General features: G+C 37.4%; 2 protein-coding genes across 3 annotated transcripts in view; one reads left to right on the top strand and one right to left on the bottom strand.

Annotated features, from left to right (window-relative positions):
- The window catches only part of LOC121371807 (catalase-like), a 31633-nt gene extending 24294 nt beyond the window's left edge, over positions 1-7339 (bottom strand). For both annotated transcript variants that reach the window (XM_041497976.1, XM_041497975.1), the window contains exons 1-2: positions 7155-7339; positions 6141-6312 (exon numbers count right to left, since the gene is read on the bottom strand). In XM_041497976.1, the coding sequence (XP_041353910.1) occupies positions 6141-6312; positions 7155-7211 (229 nt within the window). In that variant the 5' untranslated portion in view covers positions 7212-7339. The remainder of the gene's footprint in view (positions 1-6140; positions 6313-7154) is intronic.
- Positions 7340-19323: 11984 nt separating this feature from the next.
- Positions 19324-23944, top strand: LOC121372520 (death-associated protein kinase 1-like). Its single transcript, XM_041498877.1, has 2 exons — positions 19324-19428; positions 22442-23944. The coding sequence occupies exons 1-2, from the start codon at positions 19408-19410 to the stop codon at positions 23453-23455; spliced, it is 1035 nt and encodes a 344-aa protein (XP_041354811.1). The 5' UTR covers positions 19324-19407; the 3' UTR covers positions 23456-23944.
- The last annotated feature ends 239 nt before the right edge of the window (positions 23945-24183 follow it).

Raw genomic sequence — 24183 nt, 5'->3', positions numbered from 1 at the left:
GTCTGAGAACATAGCTGGTGCAATACACACGGGTTCATTAGTCAGTCAGTTCACCGTGTTCAGCCACATTACCTGTCTGAGAACATAGCTGGTGCAATACACACACACAGGGTTCATTAGTCAGTCAGTTCACCGTGTTCAGCCACATTACCTGTCTGAGAACATAGCTGGTGCAATACACACGGGTTCATTAGTCAGTCAGTTCACCGTGTTCAGCCACATTACCTGTCTGAGAACATAGCTGGTGCAATACACACGGGTTCATTAGTCAGTCAGTTCACCGTGTTCAGCCACATTACCTGTCTGAGAACATAGCTGGTGCAATACACACAGGTTCATTAGTCAGTCAGTTCACCGTGTTCAGCCACATTACCTGTCTGAGAACATAGCTGGTGCAATACACACAGGTTCATTAGTCAGTCAGTTCACCGTGTTCAGCCACATTACCTGTCTGAGAACATAGCTGGTGCAATACACATGGGTTCATTAGTCAGTCAGTTCACCGTGTTCAGCCACATTACCTGTCTGAGAACATAGCTGGTGCAATACACACAGGTTCATTAGTCAGTCAGTTCACCGTGTTCAGCCACATTACCTGTCTGAGAACATAGCTGGTGCAATACACAGGTTCATTAGTCAGTCAGTTCACCGTGTTCAGCCACATTACCTGTCTGAGAACATAGCTGGTGCAATACACACGGGTTCATTAGTCAGTCAGTTCACCGTGTTCAGCCACATTACCTGTCTGAGAACATAGCTGGTGCAATACACACGGGTTCATTAGTCAGTCAGTTCACCGTGTTCAGCCACATTACCTGTCTGAGAACATAGCTGGTGCAATACACACGGGTTCATTAGTCAGTCAGTTCACCGTGTTCAGCCACATTACCTGTCTGAGAACATAGCTGGTGCAATACACACGGGTTCATTAGTCAGTCAGTTCACCGTGTTCAGCCACATTACCTGTCTGAGAACATAGCTGGTGCAATACACACGGGTTCATTAGTCAGTCAGTTCACCGTGTTCAGCCACATTACCTGTCTGAGAACATAGCTGGTGCAATACACACGGGTTCATTAGTCAGTCAGTTCACCGTGTTCAGCCACATTACCTGTCTGAGAACATAGCTGGTGCAATACACACGGGTTCATTAGTCAGTCAGTTCACCGTGTTCAGCCACATTACCTGTCTGAGAACATAGCTGGTGCAATACACACGGGTTCATTAGTCAGTCAGTTCACCGTGTTCAGCCACATTACCTGTCTGAGAACATAGCTGGTGCAATACACACGGGTTCATTAGTCAGTCAGTTCACCGTGTTCAGCCACATTACCTGTCTGAGAACATAGCTGGTGCAATACACAGGTTCATTAGTCAGTCAGTTCACCGTGTTCAGCCACATTACCTGTCTGAGAACATAGCTGGTGCAATACACACGGGTTCATTAGTCAGTCAGTTCACCGTGTTCAGCCACATTACCTGTCTGAGAACATAGCTGGTGCAATACACACGGGTTCATTAGTCAGTCAGTTCACCGTGTTCAGCCACATTACCTGTCTGAGAACATAGCTGGTGCAATACACACGGGTTCATTAGTCAGTCAGTTCACCGTGTTCAGCCACATTACCTGTCTGAGAACATAGCTGGTGCAATACACACGGGTTCATTAGTCAGTCAGTTCACCGTGTTCAGCCACATTACCTGTCTGAGAACATAGCTGGTGCAATACACACGGGTTCATTAGTCAGTCAGTTCACCGTGTTCAGCCACATTACCTGTCTGAGAACATAGCTGGTGCAATACACACAGGTTCATTAGTCAGTCAGTTCACCGTGTTCAGCCACATTACCTGTCTGAGAACATAGCTGGTGCAATACACACGGGTTCATTAGTCATTAGACGTGTAATCATCATTACTCATCACTGAGTATGGCTGGCACATAACAATTAAGCAATTACAGATCAAGGATCAACAAAACAACAATGTATTTAATCCAGTCTTTTTTTTTTCTTTCATTTGAATTTTTTTTTTAAACGGTTATTTAACAAACTAAAGAGTAGGCAAAAGTAATGTTGCCTTTTCGGTGTCACAAAGATGTCAGTAGCATTTCAATGCCATATCGATTTTCTTTATGGAACGTCCACCTGAACTTCACTGTATTGAACTATCCCTCGATGACAAAATTAAAATCATTACAAGTTTTAAAAATAGGCCTACACAAGCAAACTTTCAAACATCTAAGTCAAAGGTTCTTTATTGGATTATTAACTGTTCGATTCATTTTCAATACATATATAAAGCTAAATGTAAATAGAACACCAGCAGAAACAAAGGACAGAGTATAACAAAAGGCTTTGTATCAATGCAAACCCTGAAAACCTCTGATACTGGACAAAATTATTGGTCCCATGCATGTCCGGTTTAGAGAGTTTCACTGTACATTGCATATATATCACCATGCAAGTATTCACACGTCATGTGAACAAAATATCATATACAGTCAGACCTCGTTACACTGTACACTGCATACATATCACCATGCAAGTATTCACACGTCATGTGAACAAAATATCATATAGTCAGATCTCGTTACACTGTATACATATCACCATGCAAGTATTCACACGTCATGTGAACAAAATATCATATACAGTCAGACCTCGTTACACTGTACACTGTATACATATCACCATGCAAGTATTCACATGTCATGTGAACAAAATATCATATACAGTCAGATCTCGTTACACTGTACACTGTATACATATCACCATGCAAGTATTCACACGTCATGTGAACAAAATATCATATACAGTCAGATCTCGTTACACTGTATACATATCACCATGCAAGTATTCACACGTCATGTGAACAAAATATCATATACAGTCAGACCTCGTTACACTGTACACTGTATACATATCACCATGCAAGTATTCACATGTCATGTGAACAAAATATCATATACAGTCAGATCTCGTTACACTGTACACTGTATACATATCACCATGCAAGTATTCACACGTCATGTGAACAAAATATCATATACAGTCAGACCTCGTTACACTGTACACTGTATACATATCACCATGCAAGTATTCACACGTCATGTGAACAAAATATCATATACAGTCAGATCTTTGTTACAACAACCTCGTTACAACAACCACGTTCATCGCTGGGTCATTTTGTCGCTATCTCGAAATTGTCATTATATAAAACTTGTCATTAAATTTTTGGGGGTTAAGAGCACATTGATTTATTAATCATCGGCTGTTGGATGTCAAACATTTTGTAATTTTAACATATAGTCTTAGAGAGGAAACCTGCTACATTTTTGCATCAGTAGCAAGGGATCTTTTATGTGCACCATCCCACATCAGAATAACACATACCACAGCATTTGATATACTAGTCGTGGTACACTGGCTGGAATGAGAAATAGCCCAATGGCCCACTGACAGGGATCATTCACAGACCAATATTACATATATTATATGTCATTCTAATCATTTCTTGTTTAAAGACATCTACAATTAGTACCTACTTCATTTACATAATGTCATAGAATAGTAGACTTGATTGTTCAAAGTTAATCCTTTAATTGAATGACTAAAGGCTTATTTTCAAAAGCAATAAAAGTTTGCAGATTTTGCCGACATCAGTAACTTGGACATCATATGACACTGTGATTATGTAATGTCATTGTAAAGATGTGTTTTCAGACATCAGATGCACGCTTGTTTCTAATTTGCTCTGTCGGTGTTGGAAGGTGTGAATTCCGGTGTAATGAACAGAATAACATTGATGTACGTTTGTTCGTAGTAACAACAGTCTTTCAACTCTTTGTAACAAGGTCGGACTGTATATGAATGGGTATTGGGGTGGTTGGCAAAGTGCTTGCTTTTCCATCACCACATATCAGTAAATATTTTTAATCAGGAAGGAAGAAAATGGTTTATTTAACGACACACTCAAGACATTTTATTTAAAGTTACATGCATGGCGTAGGACATATGGTTAAGGACAACTAGGGGTGTAACGATATACTCGAATATTCGGTGCACCGAACAGCGATCTGTATCGTAGTTGCATTCGTATTTGTCACTAGCTGAACCGAATACACGAATACTTATATATAATGTTTACTTTATAATTTATGTTTCTAATTCATACTAACCAAAACGCAATAACGATTCGATTGTTTTTATTGTCCTTTTTTATATTAGGTCAACCGCATAGTCAGACTCATAGACCAATCCTTTTTTTTTTTTAATTCCATGCGTTGGACTGGTACTCTACATGCAGCTTGACTGCGCTTCTGTCAAAACACTGTATGACATCGCATAGTCTCGTTTAACCAGCCTAATACGAGACACGGGCGAGTGTAGTCAATTAATTTATGCATTCTACGCAGTGCAACGTCAATAATGCTGAACCAATATTCTAACGTTTAAATGGCAGCTCAAAGCAAAATATATTTCTATAATTCTTAACGAGAACTGTGGCATATTAGCAATTCAAATATGGATATAAATTGATTAATACTAGATACCAAAAACCAAAATGGCCTTAAAAATATATATTTGATATTCAAAATAAAATTAATTTACCGTTAATCCATAACTTCTGTCTACATTATACAATGTATATACGGTTTTGTTTGCACGCATGGAAAAGGGTGAATTGTTATCAAAGCACTTAAGAATATTTTTTTAAATATGTACAATTTGTACATTTATGTTTGCAAAGGCCATGGTATGATGGTATATTTTAAAATTCCGATAATAACATATACATATTTTAACTTGTTACTATTTTGGTTTCCGTATGAGGCTTTTAAAATGTTTTGCACGAAAAGGTGATTGTAGGATTGTTGCAGTGAATTTTGTTCACAGCCTTTGTACTTGTGTAATGTGTATTCATGGATGTGAATACATATTCGTATTCGTCACCTCATATTCGTGATATGTATCGTATTCGCCACCATGTGTATTCGTCCCACCCCTAAGGACCACACAGATATTGATGGAGGAAACCCGCTGTCGCCACTTCCTATAGGCTACTCTTTTCGATTAGCAGCAAGGGATCTTTTATATGCACCATCACTTAGACAGGATAGCACATACCATGGCCTTTGATGTACCAGTCGCGGTGCACTGGCTGGAGCAAGAAATTACTTTTAATCAATGAAATGGTTTCAACCAGCTAAGTGACACTAAATCAGATGTAGTCTAGAAATAACAATAACAATACAGCCTAATTTTACAAACTGTTGGTAAAATACTTAAAAGAAATAGCTTCCTGTATACCTACATGTATATGTATTTGTATTAATGTAAATAAATAGCACATATTTTATCCTACTCTTGTTCAATATAAGAGTGTCAAGACATCCTTATTGACCAGTTTTAATGTTTACAATTTGAACTAAACGAGATCCATGGACTTATTGTGTAATATATATTGTGTGATCCATGTTATGGCAAGAACCACCTAAACAGAGTCACATGGTGAGTGGCATTTTACTAAAAATTATAAATAAACAAAGACAATAAGTCGAGATCTTTAAATAGCCCAAAATTATAAATTTTAAAACACTTCTGCAAAACTAAAACACAAAGTTCCTATCATCAAATATTGAAAAAATTAATGTGTACCAATATATCATAGAAGTTCTCAAATTGGCTATTCAGACAGGTAGGTGGTGATTGAATTATTCAACTGATACTATCGTCTTCTATTGTATCACTTCGTCTAACATTACGTGCAAAAACCAGTGTAGTGAGTGACCACGATTGCCCGTCCTCCTGGCCATGCCTCATTTGATATTGTGTGTAGGAGATTGCAATTTAACCATATATTGATATAAGTGCAGAAATAATATAAAAATTAAATTACATGAGTATGATAAGTCTACAGGTATTGTGTGACTCACCTGTTCTCTGTTCCCTTGGCATGGACGACTCTCTCAGGGATTCTCTTGTGGTTGAAGGGTGATACAATGTTGTAAAATAAGTCTACAGGTATTGTGTTACTCACCTGTTCCCTTGGCATGGACGACTCTCTCAGGGATTCTCTTGTGGTTGAAGGGTGATACAATGTTGTAAGATAAGTCTACAGGTATTGTGTGACTCACCTGTTCCCTTGGCGTGGACGACTCTTTCAGGGATTCTCTCGCGGTTGAAGTGTGCCATCTCGTCGGTGAAGACGAAATCCTGCATGAGGAGCGGTCCTCGTGGCCCCACCGTCAGTGAGGCCGTTTTCAGACCAACAGGGGCACCAGTTCCAGTCGTTGCAGTGTCCGGTTTCTACAACACAACACACAATGAATAAGTACATCAACTGAATATATTATATGGGTATACTTTAATCTATTAAAAAATTATCCATGCATAAAATGTCCCATGCAAGCAAACATTAACAGAAACATACATACAAGATAGATTTGCTAGGTTTAAAAACCCCCACAAATTTGGCATATTTATACACTATCCCCAGCCCAAAGTAAAAATGTTTTAAATGTTAAAGCATCCCCCTTTAAAATGATATAATGCTTGCTCTCAGTATCATGACATAATCGGACCATTATTAGATTTTCGGTTTGTATTTTTGTTTCATCACATATCACCTTTCCCCTGTAAAATTTTGTATTGTATTCTTGTGTTGTTGTTTATTTATTTGTTTATTTCTTTCTTTATTTCTTTTTTTGTTTGTTTATGTTTGTTTTGTTTTGTTATGTTGTCGGTTGTCGTTTTGTTTTTGTTTCTCAGTGTTCGAGATTACCGGTATCCCGATATCCCGGGGATACCAGAATTTAATTTTGGATACCAGACTTCAAGAGCCCAGTATTCCACTGGGATACCATAAAATACTAAATTCTCAGGTGGGATACCAGATTTTGAAATGTTAGTATCCAACTGGGATACTGCCCAAATATTTTAATCTCGAACACTGTTTCTGCTTCTTTTTTTTTTCTTTTTTTCATAATTATTATCATTTAAAAAAAAAAAAATTATTATTATTTTATTATTATTATTGATTATTATTATTTTTTTTTTTTTTTTTTTTTTTTTTAAATTCAAAAGACTACACCTCTGGAAAGCCTCTTCCTACTTATATAATGTCAAGTAACACCAGCAGTGGCACTTACTCCGTTACTGCGTTGCCAATCGGCCATCTGTTCACTTGCTTTCTCTCTTGTTGTCATCTTGAATTTTGAAGATTAATCTTCCTGCAGAAAATAAAACCAAAGAAAAAATAAATTGTCACTACACAAATATTTAATTATTTGACAGCAAACTTAAAAGTAGGTGATGTTTGCACAAGTAACAAAGTCCAAAGGATAGATAGTCGAGGCTGTTGACTGGTAGTAGTGATACAATTTTTTAGTTCAGCCATTGTGCGTTATAAACACCAGAAAACGGTTATACAGGAAACTTCAGACTATCAAGAAATGAATCATTGATAAGAGGCCTTAATAAGGTATATTTGTATATAAATGTTAAATTTAATGTTTTACAATAAGTGTGCATAATATATATGCTATAAACGACATAAATCTCTTTATGAATTGGTCAGTTACCACACTTCGTTTACATAAATTGCATTCATAAAGAGAAACTATAGAATAAATATTGGCAGCAGTAGAATCAGCTAGTTTTAACGTTATAGGTGCATAGAACTCGCTACAGGTTTAAAATACGCCACTTTGACATATCACTGTTACCAGCACAACTGGCAGGGCAGGCTAAACAATGACATTTGTTATATCAGTCCTGGCTCCGTTTTCATAAAGAAAGAAAGAAATGTTTTATTTAACGACGCACTCAACACATTTCCGTTTTCATAAACGTACTTAAGTCAATGTATGATACCTAAATACACACTTAAAGTATATAAATAAGTATCATACATTGAGTACGTTTATGAATACGGAGCCTGGAGAGTACAATATTCGACCGTTACCCCCTATTGTTAGGGTTGGTTTTAGGGTTGGGGTTAGTTTTGGAGGGTGAGATTGCCTCTTTATACAAAGTTTGTTTTGTTTAACGACACCACTAGAGCACATTCATTTATTAATCATCGGCTATTAGATGTTAAACATTAGGTAATTTTTACATAGTTTTAGAGAGGAAACCCGCTACATGTTTCCATTATTAACAAGTTATCTTTTATTTCCATCATCCAAAAGACATCGGCCTTTGATATACCAGTCGTGGTGCACTAGCTGGAACGAAAAATTGCCCGATGGGCCAACTGACGGGGATCGATCAAAAACCGACTGCGAATCAAGCGAACACTTTACCACTGGGCTACGTGCCGCCCCTCCTCTTTATACATGTACCAATATAATTAATGGGGGATAACAGGCGGAAATAATTCCCAATATAGTACAAAGTATTTTATTTTCGTGATTTTGCAAAACGTGACCAGTACGTGAAAGTGGTGGCTGGCATATACATGGACCGTGACTGGAATATTGGTAGCGTACTATTTATGTTTACTCCCCCACCCCCCACCCCCCACCCCGCGTGTCTGCAGAAATGTTAGACTGTTGCGGTCGATCATGAACCCCTTCCTCTCCACTACCGCCTGCCCACACCTTTTGTAAATTTGATCATTATGCCCCTCACCACACGGAAGAGAGTGCATTGAGTTTCCATGCTGAAAAGTACACTGGATACAATTATAGGAGTTTGCACTGATATATATTTCACATCAATAAATTTAGGTTAGGTTAGGTTTAATTAAATGAGGCGATTGACATGTTTTGAACTTCATTTAACGAATATAATAATAATTATCATTTAAAAAATAAACGTATCATTGTTTTGACGATCATGTCAAACAGCAAAAGTCAAAAGTTTAGATTGGTGGGGGGGGGGGGCTATTATTGGAGGGGGGTCCATACTATGTATGTATTTATGTATGTATGTATGTGTGTTAGTATGATTTTATAAATGTTAATAAGTAAAAAAAAAGGTTTAATGGGAAAGGGGCATGTTCAAGTACGCCTGTTGTAGAAAAAGCATACTAACAAATGGACATATAGGTATTTTTATTTTAAAATATCAATACAAGCAGTATGGCTTTACAGATTACTACATTTAAAAAAAAAAAAAAAAAAAAAAAAACCCAAAACACTCTTCAATATAAAGACAACCGTGACGCGTGGAATGTAGGTGCATCATTTTAAAACAGTATTAAAGAGTAATAAACTATATAAAAACTTAAAAGTTAGGTGGTCATCAGTATAAAGCATATAATCAAATATAGATACATGTAATTTTAAATTATTTAGCAAATAATTTGATTTATAAGACGCTATGTTTATCATTTGGTAGTTATTCACTTGAAGTTTGTAACGTCAGCACTGTTAAATAAAGTAAAGTAAAGTTTGTTTTATTTAACGACGCCACTAGAGCACATTGATTTTTGTTATCTTATCATCGACTATTGGACGTCAAACATATGGTCATTCTGACACTGTTGGGGTTTTTGTGGTGGGTTTTTTTTAGAGGAAACCCGCTGTCGCCACATAGGCTACTCTTTTACGACAGGCAGCAAGGGATCTTTTATTTGGGCTTCCCACAGGCAGGATAGCACAAACCATGGCGTTTGTTGAACCAGTTATGGATCACTGGTGCAAGTGGTTTACACCTACCCATTGAGCCTTAACGGAGCACTCACTCAGGGTTTGGAGTCAGTATCTGGATTAAAAATCCCATGTCTCGACTGGGATCCGAACCCAGTACCTACCCGCCTGTAGACCGATGGCTTAACGACGACGCTACCGAGGCCGGTCGTCAGCACTATTAATGAAAATGATAAAATCTGAGCAATATTTTGAATACCTCCCTGTTTGTTTTGACAATACAAATATGACTGATCTCCTAAACAACAACTTGACATATTCATTGTTGACAAGTGTGATGAAGAAGAAAAATATATTACTATGCCTGTAAACAATATTTATTAAGTCGTGACAAGCGTGACATATATCGTTGTTTGTTATTGTTTCAGGTGTTGGTGGTCTCTTCATCTACGAGTCTTCTTTCTTCTTCTTCTTTTCTTTTTTCCCCTTCTTTTTCTCACTTTTTTTTTTATTATTTTTTTTATTATTTTTTTTTTGGGGGGGGGTTGTTTGGGATTTTGTTTTCTTGTTGTTGTTGTTTGTTTGTTTTTTTGTTGTAGGGGTTATTTTTTTTGGGGGGGTGGGGTGTAAGTTGAAAAAAAGCAACAAAGTTACTAATATGAAGGGCGCGTCTGTCATATACCTACTGTATCACTTCTCGCTGTGTCCCTCCTTTTGAGATAGACATATTTAAAAGTTTTATATTATAACAACGACAGGTTAAAAAGAGTTTACGAATTAGTAAAAAAAAAATTATATGGAATCACCTATCAATTTGTTCCTATTCAGACCAAATCATGTTTTAGAACTGAGCACTAAAATTATAGGCTAGAATGAAAGCGTTTGCAATATAAAACGCTCCCAGTTATCAGTCATCTATAGGTCAGCTGGACACTGTTTTAGGGAAATATTGCCATTACATTCTATTAGATTATCCCAGGTGTAATGAACTCTAGAACATTCGATATTTCATTTATAAATATTGTCACAGGTCCATTAGAAATACACAATTATGAAATATACCTTTGAAAAAAGCATCTATGTCGATCAGTTGAATGGCGAATTGTAATTGAATACAGTAATTAGTTGTATAAAGTTTCGTGCGCATTTATTTCATTATAGTTTTCATTACAAAATACATGTATATAATATAGTACATGTACACGTAAATAGTTTTAAAATACACCTATTAAATAACCAAAACAAAAAGCTAATTGACAAAAATGAGAACTTTCAGTACACAGAAATGTGAATTTACAAACACAAACTGAGACATAAATGTGAATTTACAGATACAGACCTGTGAATTTACACTGAGAAATTAAATTTACCGATTTAAAAAAAAAAAATTAATTTACAGATACCAGACGTGAACTTACTGATATAGAAATTTCAGTTTACAAATACAGAAGTCTGAATTTACAGAACTAGAAAAATGAATTTCGGTCTACAGATACAAAACAAAGAATGTACTAATTCATTTATAGATAGAGAAATATTAATTAATTTAAATTTATAGAAATTGTAGTTTACAGATACAGAAATATTGATTTATAGATACAGAAATATGTTGTACCAGACTCACCTGTCTAACCAAGAGAGGCAATCATCAGCCTGAATGATAGTCCCAATTCCGTTTTATGAGTCTATCATTTATTTGCAACTTCGACAATATGTAGATTTTAGGAACAACATCTTCTTTGAAGTTGTCGTTCGTAATTTAGTGGGATGCTAAAGGAATGTTTTGCGGTTTATTTTATGCCCGATGCCTAAGGTATTTCTAAGTTCAGTGAAGCGTCAATCAGCATTTGAAAAATTTTAATGGTATTAGAATCCGTCATCTCGGTATCGTCGTAAATTGTGGCTTTCTTTCAGTGGCCGCCATTAATAATAGTTTTTGGACTGACAATAATCATTAAACATTGCAACCGCTGCATGTGGTGGGTACGGGTTGGGGCAATTGCCCCTCCCTCGACCCAGACATTTTTGTTCCAGCTAAAACCTTTCACTGGGATTATGTCATGTATGTGGTTCAGTGAATGAGTGCGTGAGATTCGTGGGTTTTTGCTCTTGATTTCTTTCTGTCTTTATTTATTTATCTATTATTTATTATTTTATATCTTCTTTTTAATTTGTATTATTCAAATTATTATACATTTGTCAAAAATAAATATGAATACATGGTCTAATCTACATTCAAAAAACATGACAGAAGAAATCAATTTGTAAAAATACATTACGCCCTACCATATGTGGAATTAAGAAAAAATAGTATGTACTTAACTTTGACTAGTGGAATTTAATTTAATTACTACAGTACCATGCCAATAGGAGCCAATATTAAACCTAACCTAACATAGGAAACGAGAGTATCGGTGAGGTACATGGTACGCCCGTCAGGTAGTTGATGGAAAACCATAGATGTTAATGAATATGTTACAAGGAGATTCAATTATAATTATGAATAAATTATGTGAAATGTTTGCAATGGGATAGATGAACAGTTTGTTTGAACCAACTACTGATGATACTATATCCACTGGAGAAGGTGCTGTCTGATTAATGAAGTCCTGACTTCTTCAAAGGCTATTCGTTCGATGCGCGGTCGGTGTGGGATCGATCCCCGTCGGTGGGTCCATTGGGCTATTTCTCGTTCCAGCCAGTGTACCACGACTGGTATATCAAAGGCTGTGGTATGTACTGCCCTGTCTGTGATATGGTGTATATAAAAGATCCCTAGCTGCTAATCGGAAAGAGTAACCCATGAAGTGGCGACAGCGGGTTTCCTCTTTCGATATCTGTGTTGTTTTTAACCATATGTCTGACGCCAAATAATTGTAAATAAAATGTGTTGAGTGCGTCGTTAAATAAAACATGTCTTTCTTTCTTTCTTTCTTCAAAGGCTAAACAAGATTTTCCTATTCAGAATGTTCAGAATGTAGATACATTATTTGATTTATTTGTATCACAGTAATTGTATGTGACACACCACCATCCCAAGTTGTTCCTGCATGTGAGGTTTGATGGTCCTGTATGCAAGATATGATCCGGACAAGAATTTACTTTTATGTGCAGTAGACCGTAGTGACCTAGTAATAGTACGTGACACACCGCCATTTCAAGGTGTTCCCACATGTGAGGTTTGATGGTCCTGTATGTAACTAAGCTTAGGTTGTCAGCCCATTCTCTAGCGATAGAAACCGGAAGGTATAGAAATACAGAAAGGTCAGATAGAATATGTAATTATTGTAATCTAAACAAAATTGAAGACGGATATCATATGTTACTAGAATGTCCCAAATTTGATGATCATAGAAGAAAATATATCAAACCTTTTTATTGGAAGAAACCTTCAACTCGTAAAGTTGAACTATTATTAAGTATTAATAATATTAAAGTTTTTAACCAGCTTGGTAAATACCTCTCTGAATGTAACAGGTTAAGAAACACCTTATGATTAATATCAAATCATTATGTATAATTGTGTATTACATTATGTTTATATTATGTAATCACTGTTATATGTTTTTACATCTTCTGCACTATATGCAGCCGTCGTCTTTATTTATATTTTGTGTTTATATACTGATGAGCTGTAAAGCTCAAAGTTAATAAAAAAAAATTGAATTGAATTGAATGTATCTGTATGCAAAATATGGTCTGTTACGTGCAGTAGACCGTGAAAATTAGGTCACAGTAACCTAGTAATAGTACGCAACACACCGCCATCCCAAGTTGTTCCTACATGTGAGGTTTGATGGTCCTGTATGCATCTGTATGGAAGATATGGTCCGGACAAGGATTTACTGTTACGTGAAACGTAGGTCACAGTGAACTGGTAATAGTACGCAACACACCGCCATCCCACGTTGTTCCTACATGTGAGGTTTGATAGTATATCTGTGTGCAAGATACGGTCTGGACAAGGATTTACTGTTGTGTGCAGTCAACCGTGAAAAGTAGGTCACAGTGACCTAGTAATAGTAAGAGGCACACTGCCATCCCAAGTTGTTCCTACATGTGAGGTTTGATGGTCCTGTGTGCATCTGTATGCAAGATATGGTCCGGACAAGAAAAAGTTAACAAACGGATGTACCGATGAACGGACAAACACCGCCATACCATAATACGACGCATCATAGATGGGCGTATAAGAACGACATGGGTTAATTAAAAATTATTTTAACCAACGTTTAAGCCACATTTAAATATGCCAGGCAACAGTTACTTTTTTGGAGGTGAACAGATTTTGGGAACGCGTGAAAGTTGAGAAAACACCACCCCTCCCGTCACCTATACTATCCACTCCACAACGAGTATAAAATATAATATGGACATTCTGGCCCAATAGTTGAACAATTTCATAATAAAAATTTGGACAAAACAATCTATATTATGCGATGGATCATGTCAGCAAATGAGGGGTTTGGTAGCTTTATTCATTTCCTTTCGACGGAGGGGGCGTTGCATCTCCCCGCTTTCGCGTCTTTTTATCAAAAGTAACCCGTATGCTTTGAAGGTGTATTATTATATTTGCATATGCCATGTTTCAGTATACTTTTATTTACATTCATTTGTAACAAATAACGGCAAATTAATTAATTTCATACATAATATTTGCATAATTCACTCAAGATAATTCACTCGTGAATATTAAGCTTGCAATGTTCTGTTATTCGGCGTAAACGGTGTGTTTTTTGGCGAACGCTTGGTTAAAATACTTGTTGCTAATGAAATTATTTGATTGTAACATTTTATGAGCATGCAATTCAATGTATAATCTTTACATTTCAAAACACTAATTAATTAATTAATATTTATTCGTCAACTTTGATAAAGTTTCTTTACGTTGATAGGTTGGTGGTATAATATACGGGCTTGGTACATGTTAATCAAACTCGAAGCGTATTTTATTGTCGACAGTGGTCAATAAGTTTATTTTGTTTAAAGACACCACAAGATCACAGATCACATTGATTTACTAATCATCGGCCAATTTTGTTCTGTTAGCAGCAAGGGATTTTCTATATTCACCATCCCACAAACAGGATAGCACATACCTAGTCGTAGTGCACGGGCTAAAACGAGAAATAGCTCAATGGGACCACCGACGGAGATCAATCCAAGGCCAATCGTGCATCAGGCGAGCGTTTTACCTCTGGGTTACGTCCTGCCCCAAGGTGGTCAAACGAGGGATCAGTATAAATCAGTTTAACCCCTTCAGTATGGTTTGTCCATGAGTTTGTAAAAACCTACAACTACTTCTGGTTTACTAGGAGACTGTTCGGTCGACACGGGGAGGATAATGGTGCACGTTATAACAACTGACTAACACCAGGTTAACATTGGCTTCCCGTGTTCAAACCTTCCGTCATGATCATCTTTCTTTCAGCTCACCCACTGTAAATTTCAAGCCATGAATATTGTTAGAACATTTAAGTCAATCTCGATGTTTCATAGGGAACGCAAACACATTATTCAGTGGGTGCTCGGCATGACTCGACGGGGGATGGTCTTATAACGCTGGGTTATTGCCGACAAGATATGTGGTTTCTACTTTATGAATTTCTGTGAACCTAAAGTTTAGAAACAGACTGGTGTCTTGTCACGTAGACAAACAGTCCGTGTGAACAGAATGTATGTACAGCACCAGTGACCTAGTGTTTATTGCCAATCGACGATGTTCAACTTACAACATTGTAGAAAACTTCAGATTGAAACTAGTGTTTACTGCCAATCGACGATGTTCAACTTACAACGTTGTACCAAACTTCAGATTGAAACTAGTGTTGGAATTGATTTGAAGGAAGGAAATGTTTTATTTAACTCCACACATTTTATTTACAGTTATATGGCGTCAGACATATGGTTAAGGACCACACATATATAGAGAGGAAACCCGCTGTCGCCACTTGTATGTACAAGAAGGAAATATTGTATTTAACGACGCACTCAACACGTTTTATTTGCGGTTATATGGCGTCAGACATATGGTTAAGGACCACACATATATAGAGAGGAAACCCGCTGTCGTCACTTGTATGTACAAGAAGGAAATATTGTATTTAACGACGCACTCAACACATTTTATTTACGGTTATATGGCGTCAGACATATGGTTAAGGACCACACATATATAGAGAGGAAACCCACTGTCGCCACTTGTATGTACAAGAAGGAAATATTGTATTTAACGACGCACTCAACACATTTTATTTACCATCCCACAGACAGGATAACACATACGACGGCCTTTGATATACCAGTCGTGGTGCACTGGTTTATGATACCACTTGGAAGTATGGATTTTGAAAGACCTCCATGGTATGGGTCTAAGAGGCCGTATGCCTGACTTAATCTCTAATTTCTTAAAACATAGGTCTTTCAAAGTACGAGTGGGATCTACGTTATCTGATTCTCACTCCCAAGAGAAGGGTGTGCCTCAAGGTAGCATCCTGTTTTCTGTGAAAATTAACAACATCACCCAGTGTTTAAAAGCTGGTGTTGATTGCTCGTTATATGCTGATGATTTTCAGATTGCTACAGATCGTCCAATATAAGTATCACTGAACGTAAGTTGCAGCTTTGTTTGAATAAACTTCATCAATGGGCAACTGACAATGGCTTTAAGTTCTTAAAGTCAAAGACTGTTTGTATGCATATCTGTCAGAAAAGAGGTCACCACTTAGATCCACGGTTGTTTCTGGACAAAAATCTGATTCCAGTTGTGGAGGAGACCAAATTTCTGGGGGTTATATTTTACAGGAGGATATCTTTTGTGCCCCATCTTAAATATGTTAAAAAGAATGGGGAACTGATCGAAAGGTTATGCTCCGTCTGTATAGATCTCTTGTCAGGTCAAAACTTGACTACGGATGCATTGTGTATGGGTCGGCACGCAAGTGTTACTTGCAGATGCTAGATCCTATACATAACCAGGGACTTAGGCTTTGTCTTGGAGCTTTCAAAACAACTCCTGTGGAGAGTTTGTACGTCGATGCACACGAACCTAGTTTGGGTGCTAGGCGTGCAAAGCTTTCTCTGCAGTATGCTACAAAGATTAAATCAATGCCAAAACATCCAGCACATAAATCAGTGTTTGATAACAAATATATAAAGTTATTTGAGGCGAAACCGAATGCGATTCGAACATTTGGTCTTCGCATTAAGCAGTTTTTATTAGTTTCCAACATTGATTTAACAGACATTTTGGAAACGCCGTCATATTTTATTTTGCCACCTTGGTGTATATCAAACCACCAAATATTGTATTCGATCTTGTGCATCTAAAGAAAGATCGCACAGATGCAGTTGTTTATAAACAACATTTCGTGGAAATCCAAGAGATGATTACATTCCTGTTTACACAGACGGATCACCAGATGGGAATTCTGTGGCTTGTACTAGTTTTTCCATCAGACGCAATAATTTCCATGAGATTGGCCGATTCAGCATCAATATTTACTGCTGAAATTTGGGCAATCATTAAAGCCCTGGAACAGATTAAGGATTCATGTGAATCCAAATATATTATTTTTACAGACTCACTTTCGTGTCTCCAAGCTCTATAGTGCATGCAATTGGAGCATCCCTTACTTGGGATGGTGATACGAAAGTGTGTCTTTTTATCAATTGTCAGTAAAGATGTTATATTGTCTTGGGTACCCAGCCATGTTGGCATTAAGGGTAACGAAAAGGCAGATGTTGCTGCCAAGTCTGCTTTGAACTTGCCCCGTGTCAATGTTGGTGTCCCCTACAGTGATTTTAAATTTCATATTAACCAATATATCTTTTCGACTTGGCAAGATGATTGGGACGGCGCGGTTGCGAACAAGCTTCATTCTGTCAAGATAGTCCTGGGAGAGTGGCAATCATCCTACAGGCGGTACAGGAAGAATGAAGAGGTCTTGTGCCGTGTCCGCATCGGCCATACATATTTGACGCATTCATTTATTTTAAAGAAGGACCCTGCTCCTCAGTGTGAACATTGTCAGTGTGAACATCTCAAGCCGACGAGAAATGATATATTTGGCAACAGAAATGTTTTGGAATCTTTTAAATTCCATTCAGAATTAATTATAAAGTTTTTAAAACACTTTGACTTATATACAAAGTTTTAAAATATACTTACCTTGATTTATGTATTATATTATACTTTTTCTCCACAGCTCCTTACACTGTGGTTTTACATAAATATATTCATATACTTACCATTTGTGATACCCAATAGCCGATGTGTATTTTTGTGCTGGGGTGTCGTTAAACATTCATTCATTCATTCATTCATTCATTCATTCTTAACCATATGTCCGACGCTATATAACCGTAAATAAAATGTGTTGAGTGCGTCGTTAAATAAAACATTTCCATCCTTCCTTTTATTAGTAAATTGGCAAGAATGTTCGTGTTTATGTAGGCCTATTGGCGTGTTCCAAGTTGTTGTTTGATTTTGATTTAACACGGTGTAAGTTGGGCAGCCAGCACATGCAACTGTTTCAGTTGAATATACATTTTTTCTTAGTCACGTGCAGAGTGTACACAGTTCAGTACATTTTGAAAGTGCTTAAATACGTCCAAGCACATCAAGTGGAGTACACATTCGTAATTATAGGTGTCTAAAGATGTCAGCTACAAGAGGGGCCAGTAGTAATATATGCACATACATACATACATACATTCATACATGTATACATACATACATACATCTTGCAATTTGCGGGAGATTCGGTGCCACAGGTTCGAGTCCCAGCAACGGCATGGGACAATTTGTGAGGCCAGAAAGGATTTAATTATCCCCTGCGCCAGTGCGTTAATATCTATGTATGTAACAGTCAACCTCGACATACATACAATATATAGATATTCATACATCAATACATACTAGCCAGTGCCAGGTCTGCCCACAGTTTCATGCACGTAAGCGGGATCGATCGCGTAGATTGTAGACCCCATGCATATGGTTGAGTTAAAGAACTTCCTTTTTATGGAAGCTTCGATAGCTCAGAGCGTATCGTGGTTAGTCTTGCAATTTGCGGGCGATTCGGTGCCACAATTTGTGAGGCCAGAAAGGATTTAATTATCCCCTGCGCCAGTGCGTTAATATCTATGTATGTAAGTCAACCTCGACATACAATATATAGATATTCATATATCAATACATACATACATACATACATACATACATACATACAAAGGGGGAATGTATTATTTACAGGTGGGGCAGTGTCCCTCTATTTCTAGTGAGTTTTGATATTAATTATGCAAAAGTATGAGTTTGATCAATTTGAACATGTGTAATTGACAAAAAAGGTCCTATTTTTGTGTGCCATTTACAAATCAGTCAGCTCAGACATAAATAACTTGTAGTAAATTCCATAGTATGAAAAAAAGGCGTTCCGCGTGGGACGGACTATAGGCTTCACCGCTTGTGCTCGAGGATGTGACTCCCCACAATTAGAGATTGTGCCCCGGACACCACACTCCAGATCTGTCGTTCTATCGACCTGTCCCAGCCTTAACTCTGATGGCTTAACCACTATACAACCGAGGCTGATTAATTACCAAATACCAAATACTTAGTGAGCACAGCCAAAAACATTACTAATCAGATTATAGTTACAAATGACAACGTTGAACATGTATTGTTGTTGTAAAAATGAGGTGATTACCTCCCTTGTACTAGAAACTAAGGGAAAACAAATGTAAACAAGTAGAAAATGTTTGTAAATGTCATTATTCTTTATTGGATGTAACATGGTATTGGGATACTATGAATACTGATAATGCTGAGGTGTAGTATTTTGTATATGTTATAAAATACTAAATTTTAGATTAAACAAACTAACAAATTGCGATGGCCATTTCGGACCACTGAGTAATGGCATTCGACGAGCAAGAAAAGGGCCGTAACTCGCAATCCATTTCTTAATTTTGTGGGGTACTTTTTTTCTTTTCTGAGATTTTAAACTTCGTGATTGGGATAATTAATATAATATAATAATCAATTTAATATATACCTATACTGAATAATACATATACATGAAACTATTTTTGTTGTTGTTAAAAACAACTTCTTTTTATTATTATTTTAATTGAAAGCAGTAGTTGGGGGGGGGGGGGGGGGGGGGGGGGGGGGTTGGAGGGTAGGGGTTGTAATTATAAATTTTATTATTATTATAACATTTAGGGTTTAAGCTGGATGCGAACCCAGTACCTGCCAGCCTTATATCTGATGGTTTAACCACAACACTACCAAGGCTGATGTTGGTCCAAAACAAACTGTTAATCTGTTCCATTGCACAAATTTCCCATAATTAGATATAACCCCTAACAGGCATTCACATGCCTCTGAGATTTGAGAGTTTGCGTCACCCATTTATCGGTTACGCACAATTAGGTTTGCGTGCAGACAGATTTGGTTTTATTTCTTAATATATCAACATAGACATATTAATCAATTTACTGGTTAATTCTTCAATGTTAGTTGGCAAGGCAGACAGATTTGGTTTTATTTCTTAATATATCAACATAGACATATTAATCAATTCACTGGTTCTCTTCTTCAATGTTAGTTGGCAAGTCAGACAGATTTGGTTTTATTTCTTAATATATCAACATAGACATGTTAATCAATTCACTGGTTCTCTTCTTCATTGTTAGTTGGCAAGGCAGACAGATTTGGTTTTATTTCTTAATATATCAACATAGACATATTAATCAATTCACTGGTTCTCTTCTTCAATGTCAGTTGGCAAGGCAGACAGATTTGGTTTTATTTCTTAATATATCAACATAGACATATTAATCATGTTCATTATTAACATATATTTTTTTTATTCTTGATTTATTAGTCTCCTAGTTCAACCAGAGGGGACTGACTGTAGGTTTTGTCTGCATCTGTCCCGCATATAATGTTTTTGCGGAATATGTTTTTACAATGCCTCAAGTGCACCAAGACTGGTGTATCAAATAAAATAAAAGACTGGGGTATGTGCACTGCTATCCTATCTGTTGGACGGTGCACAAAAAGATACTTTGCTACTAATGAAAAAATGTAGCAAGGTTTCTTTCTAAGACTATATGCCAGAATTAACAAAATCTTTGACATCCAGTAGTTATTGTGATATAGTGTTGTCATTAAACAAAACAAACTTTAACTTCAATCTGATTAAAATTAGCTCTACTGGTCTACCAGTAGATCTAACAGCATTGCGTGGACTCCCATGTCTAGGTGACATTTCAACTATAAATAACAATTTATTTCATTTTATTTCAACTTATTTCTGTGCTTATATCCAATTAAGGTTCAAGCACACTGTCATGGGCACACACCTTAGCAATCTGGGCTGTCTGTCCAGGACAGTGGGTTAGTTGTTAGTTGGTTAGTGAGAGAGAAGAGGGTGTAGTGGCCTTACACCTACCCATTGAGCCCTTAAGAACTCGCTCTGGGTTGGAGCCGGTACCGGGCTGCGAACCCTGTACCTACCAGCCTGTAGTCCGATGGCTTAACCACTGTGCCACCGAGGCCGGTAATAACAATTTAAATATCGACCAATTACACTTCGCTTTTTATAGCGTTATTCGGGAGCATACAAATTCTAAAAATATCAGGCGAGACTATTTATGCAATAGGCGAACTTGTTGGTCTATTTCAACATTAAAAAACGGGGGGAAAAGTGCAGTAATACTCTGGATTGTATACTAGTATAAACAGATTTTATGGCTATACCATAACTGGTTTTTTTTTTTCATCTTGAAACAAATTTTATATAAAATTTTATATTGAAATTAGTTTCCGGTATACTTCGTAATTCACCCGAATTATTTCGTATACCCTCGACATAATCCCGAATGTTTTCAAATTCTTTTCAAATCACTGGCATGATTTTGCAAGTAAGGTTTTGATTGGTCGAATGAAAGGTCAACTGGACATTAGCTCTAACGGGGTGCTGTTAGATCCACAGGTAATAGAAATTAACCAGTGGAGCTAATTTTAGTTAGATTGCTTTAACTTTTAACTTGAATTTGTTTTCTGGGGGGGGAATCACCATGCCTCAAGATGCATGCATTGAGCTGAAATTTTGTGTATAGTTTTACTATGTGCTGTTACAGATCAAGTTTGATTTCAGTTTCCACAGAGTTAAGTCCGTTGAACGTAGGAGATAGGAAAATATGTTGGGTGCAGTAGAAAACATGTATTGCTTTAGCAGTACTCTCAGAATGCTTGTTTAAAATACATAAAAAAAACACAAAAAAACCCACAACAAATGATTAATTCCGTATTACTGCATGAGCCGACTAAATAGTAAACAGCTGTGGTTTTCTTGTCTCTGTGCAGATATCACAGACTGAGTCTGAGTACTGATTGACAGTACCCGCGTGCAAACTCAGTACTACAAAAATAGCAGATAGTAACTTTTGAAATTAAATGTAACATTAATATTAGAGGCGTGTAGTGTTTAACAATTACATATTTCTTTAGAGGGAGGGATGTGTTACAAAACATTATGGTGGAGAGATTGGGAGTGGGAAGGGGTTTTGTCTAGAGTTATATAACGTGTTCAAAACAATTCTCATAACGTTATTCCGAAAAGTTACTAAACACGTTTCCAAACCGATGAAATGATTAAGCGGTATACAACTGGGGTTTTTTGTAGGAAAGGATTGATGGATATTTTACCGAAAGTGAGTATGTGGGTGTGTCTGGATTTATGACATCCTGCGCTGTTGGTTGTGATTGAAAGAAAAGGTTTATCCAGGTGGTGTGCGCTTTTTTCCTTTCCTTTTCGTTTTTCTTTTTTTAGGAGTATGTTGAAGATTTTAACGATGAATATGTTTGTGATAACCTGAAGTTCATGGTCGCTGCCCAGGAAGGTTGTCTGGCTGTCATCTCGGAATGTCTCTCGGCCGGCCAGGACGTCGACTCGCGAGACTACATGTTCGACGAGACGGCGTTGATGCGAGCGTGTCGGTACGGACACATTGACACGATCAAATACCTGCTGGAGAACGGGGCGGACATCAACGCGACCACATCAGAAGGGTCGAGTGCGCTTCACGTAGCCGTGCTCCTCCAGCACCCACACTGTCTCGAGTTCCTTCTCAGCTGCAAGAGCATCAAGAAGGATGTCCAGGACAGTAGGGGCAACACGCCACTCATGGTGGCAGCTGAGAGAGGTTTCGCTCGTTTCGTCCAGCTGTTGCTCACCCGCGGGTGTAACCCAAACATTGCCAATGCTGTTGGCCGCACGGCGATTCATTTCAGCTTGATGCCGTACCAGGGGATCATTGGTAACAGGGATGGCTGTACATGTTTGCGCATCCTCGTGGAACATGGAGCCAACATAAATGCCGTGGATCAGAATGGAATGACGCCTGTACACTGTGCAGTGCAGCGAGGAAACAAATGGGCGTTGTACTTCCTTGTGTGTGAAAACTGTAACCTGCAGAAAGTGTATCATGCATGGACCGTAGACACGAGGCAGGAGTTTGGTGTGGATTTGCCAGCCACGCCGCTGGTGATGGCTGTGTACTACCTAAACGAGTACATGGTGACGTTGCTGTACCACTGTGGTTGTGACATGTTGCTGAGTGCGCAGATGTTGCCCTATGCGTCAAAGAGTCCTCCTCTCTACAATATCTTACTTGCCGCTGGGACCTCGCCCAGAAACTTGAAAGATGCGTGTAAGTTTGTTATCAGAGCTGTTCTCGGTATTGGAGTTCAGACGAAAGTGAACAGTCTTCAGATACCAGACTGCCTCAGATCCATCCTGCGGCTCACTGACCTGCAGGTACCGGGAAATAAAATACACGAATGAGACCGTATTAGTTACTGACCAAAATGGGCATTAGACTTGAGATTTCATTGTACTTTGTAGTGTTAAAACAATGCGAGTTTGCAGTGTTAAAACAATGCGAGTTTGCAGTGTTAAAACAATGCGAGTTTTGTCCTAATAACATCGAAGTTGGGATGAAATTCTCATTTGAATAAATTTTTAGGAGTTTGGTTTAAAGGTGTACATGATAAAGTTCTACTGCATTATTGCATATACTGTTTGGACGAAATGCACTGGACGCTGACAGCACACAGTTTATTTCAGGGTAGATCGATGGTAGCACATGATCTCCTGAATTATCTTCTTGTTCTTGATAGAGGCATGCACTTTGGACAAATAAGTATTCAGAGAAATTCTGTAATAAATTTATTTTTGTATTTTTTATATTGTAGGACTAGAACACAATCCCCAATAAATAAATTTTAAAAAACTATTAATTTGCTCTTATTCAATAAATTATAAATTCTATTATTGTTATACTGTTGTTTGGTTGGTTATTGCTTGTTTGTTTTTCTGTTATTAGTTCCCTACCGGTCCCACCAGAGGGGAGTATAGGTTTTATTTAATCCTTTTGTCTGTCTGTCTGTCCGTCCGTCCCACTTATATAGTTTTCCGGATGTTTTTTTCACAATGCCTAGAAATGTTATATATAGCTTTATCGTGTACTGTTACAGATCAAGTCTTGACGTTCATGGCGATTTACCCATTTT

Source organism: Gigantopelta aegis, chromosome 4 (genome assembly GCF_016097555.1).
Source record: "Gigantopelta aegis isolate Gae_Host chromosome 4, Gae_host_genome, whole genome shotgun sequence".
NCBI lineage: Eukaryota > Metazoa > Mollusca > Gastropoda > Neomphalida > Peltospiridae > Gigantopelta > Gigantopelta aegis.
Note: the sequence above shows the minus strand (reverse complement) of the source record. Positions and strands in the feature narration are given on the sequence as shown.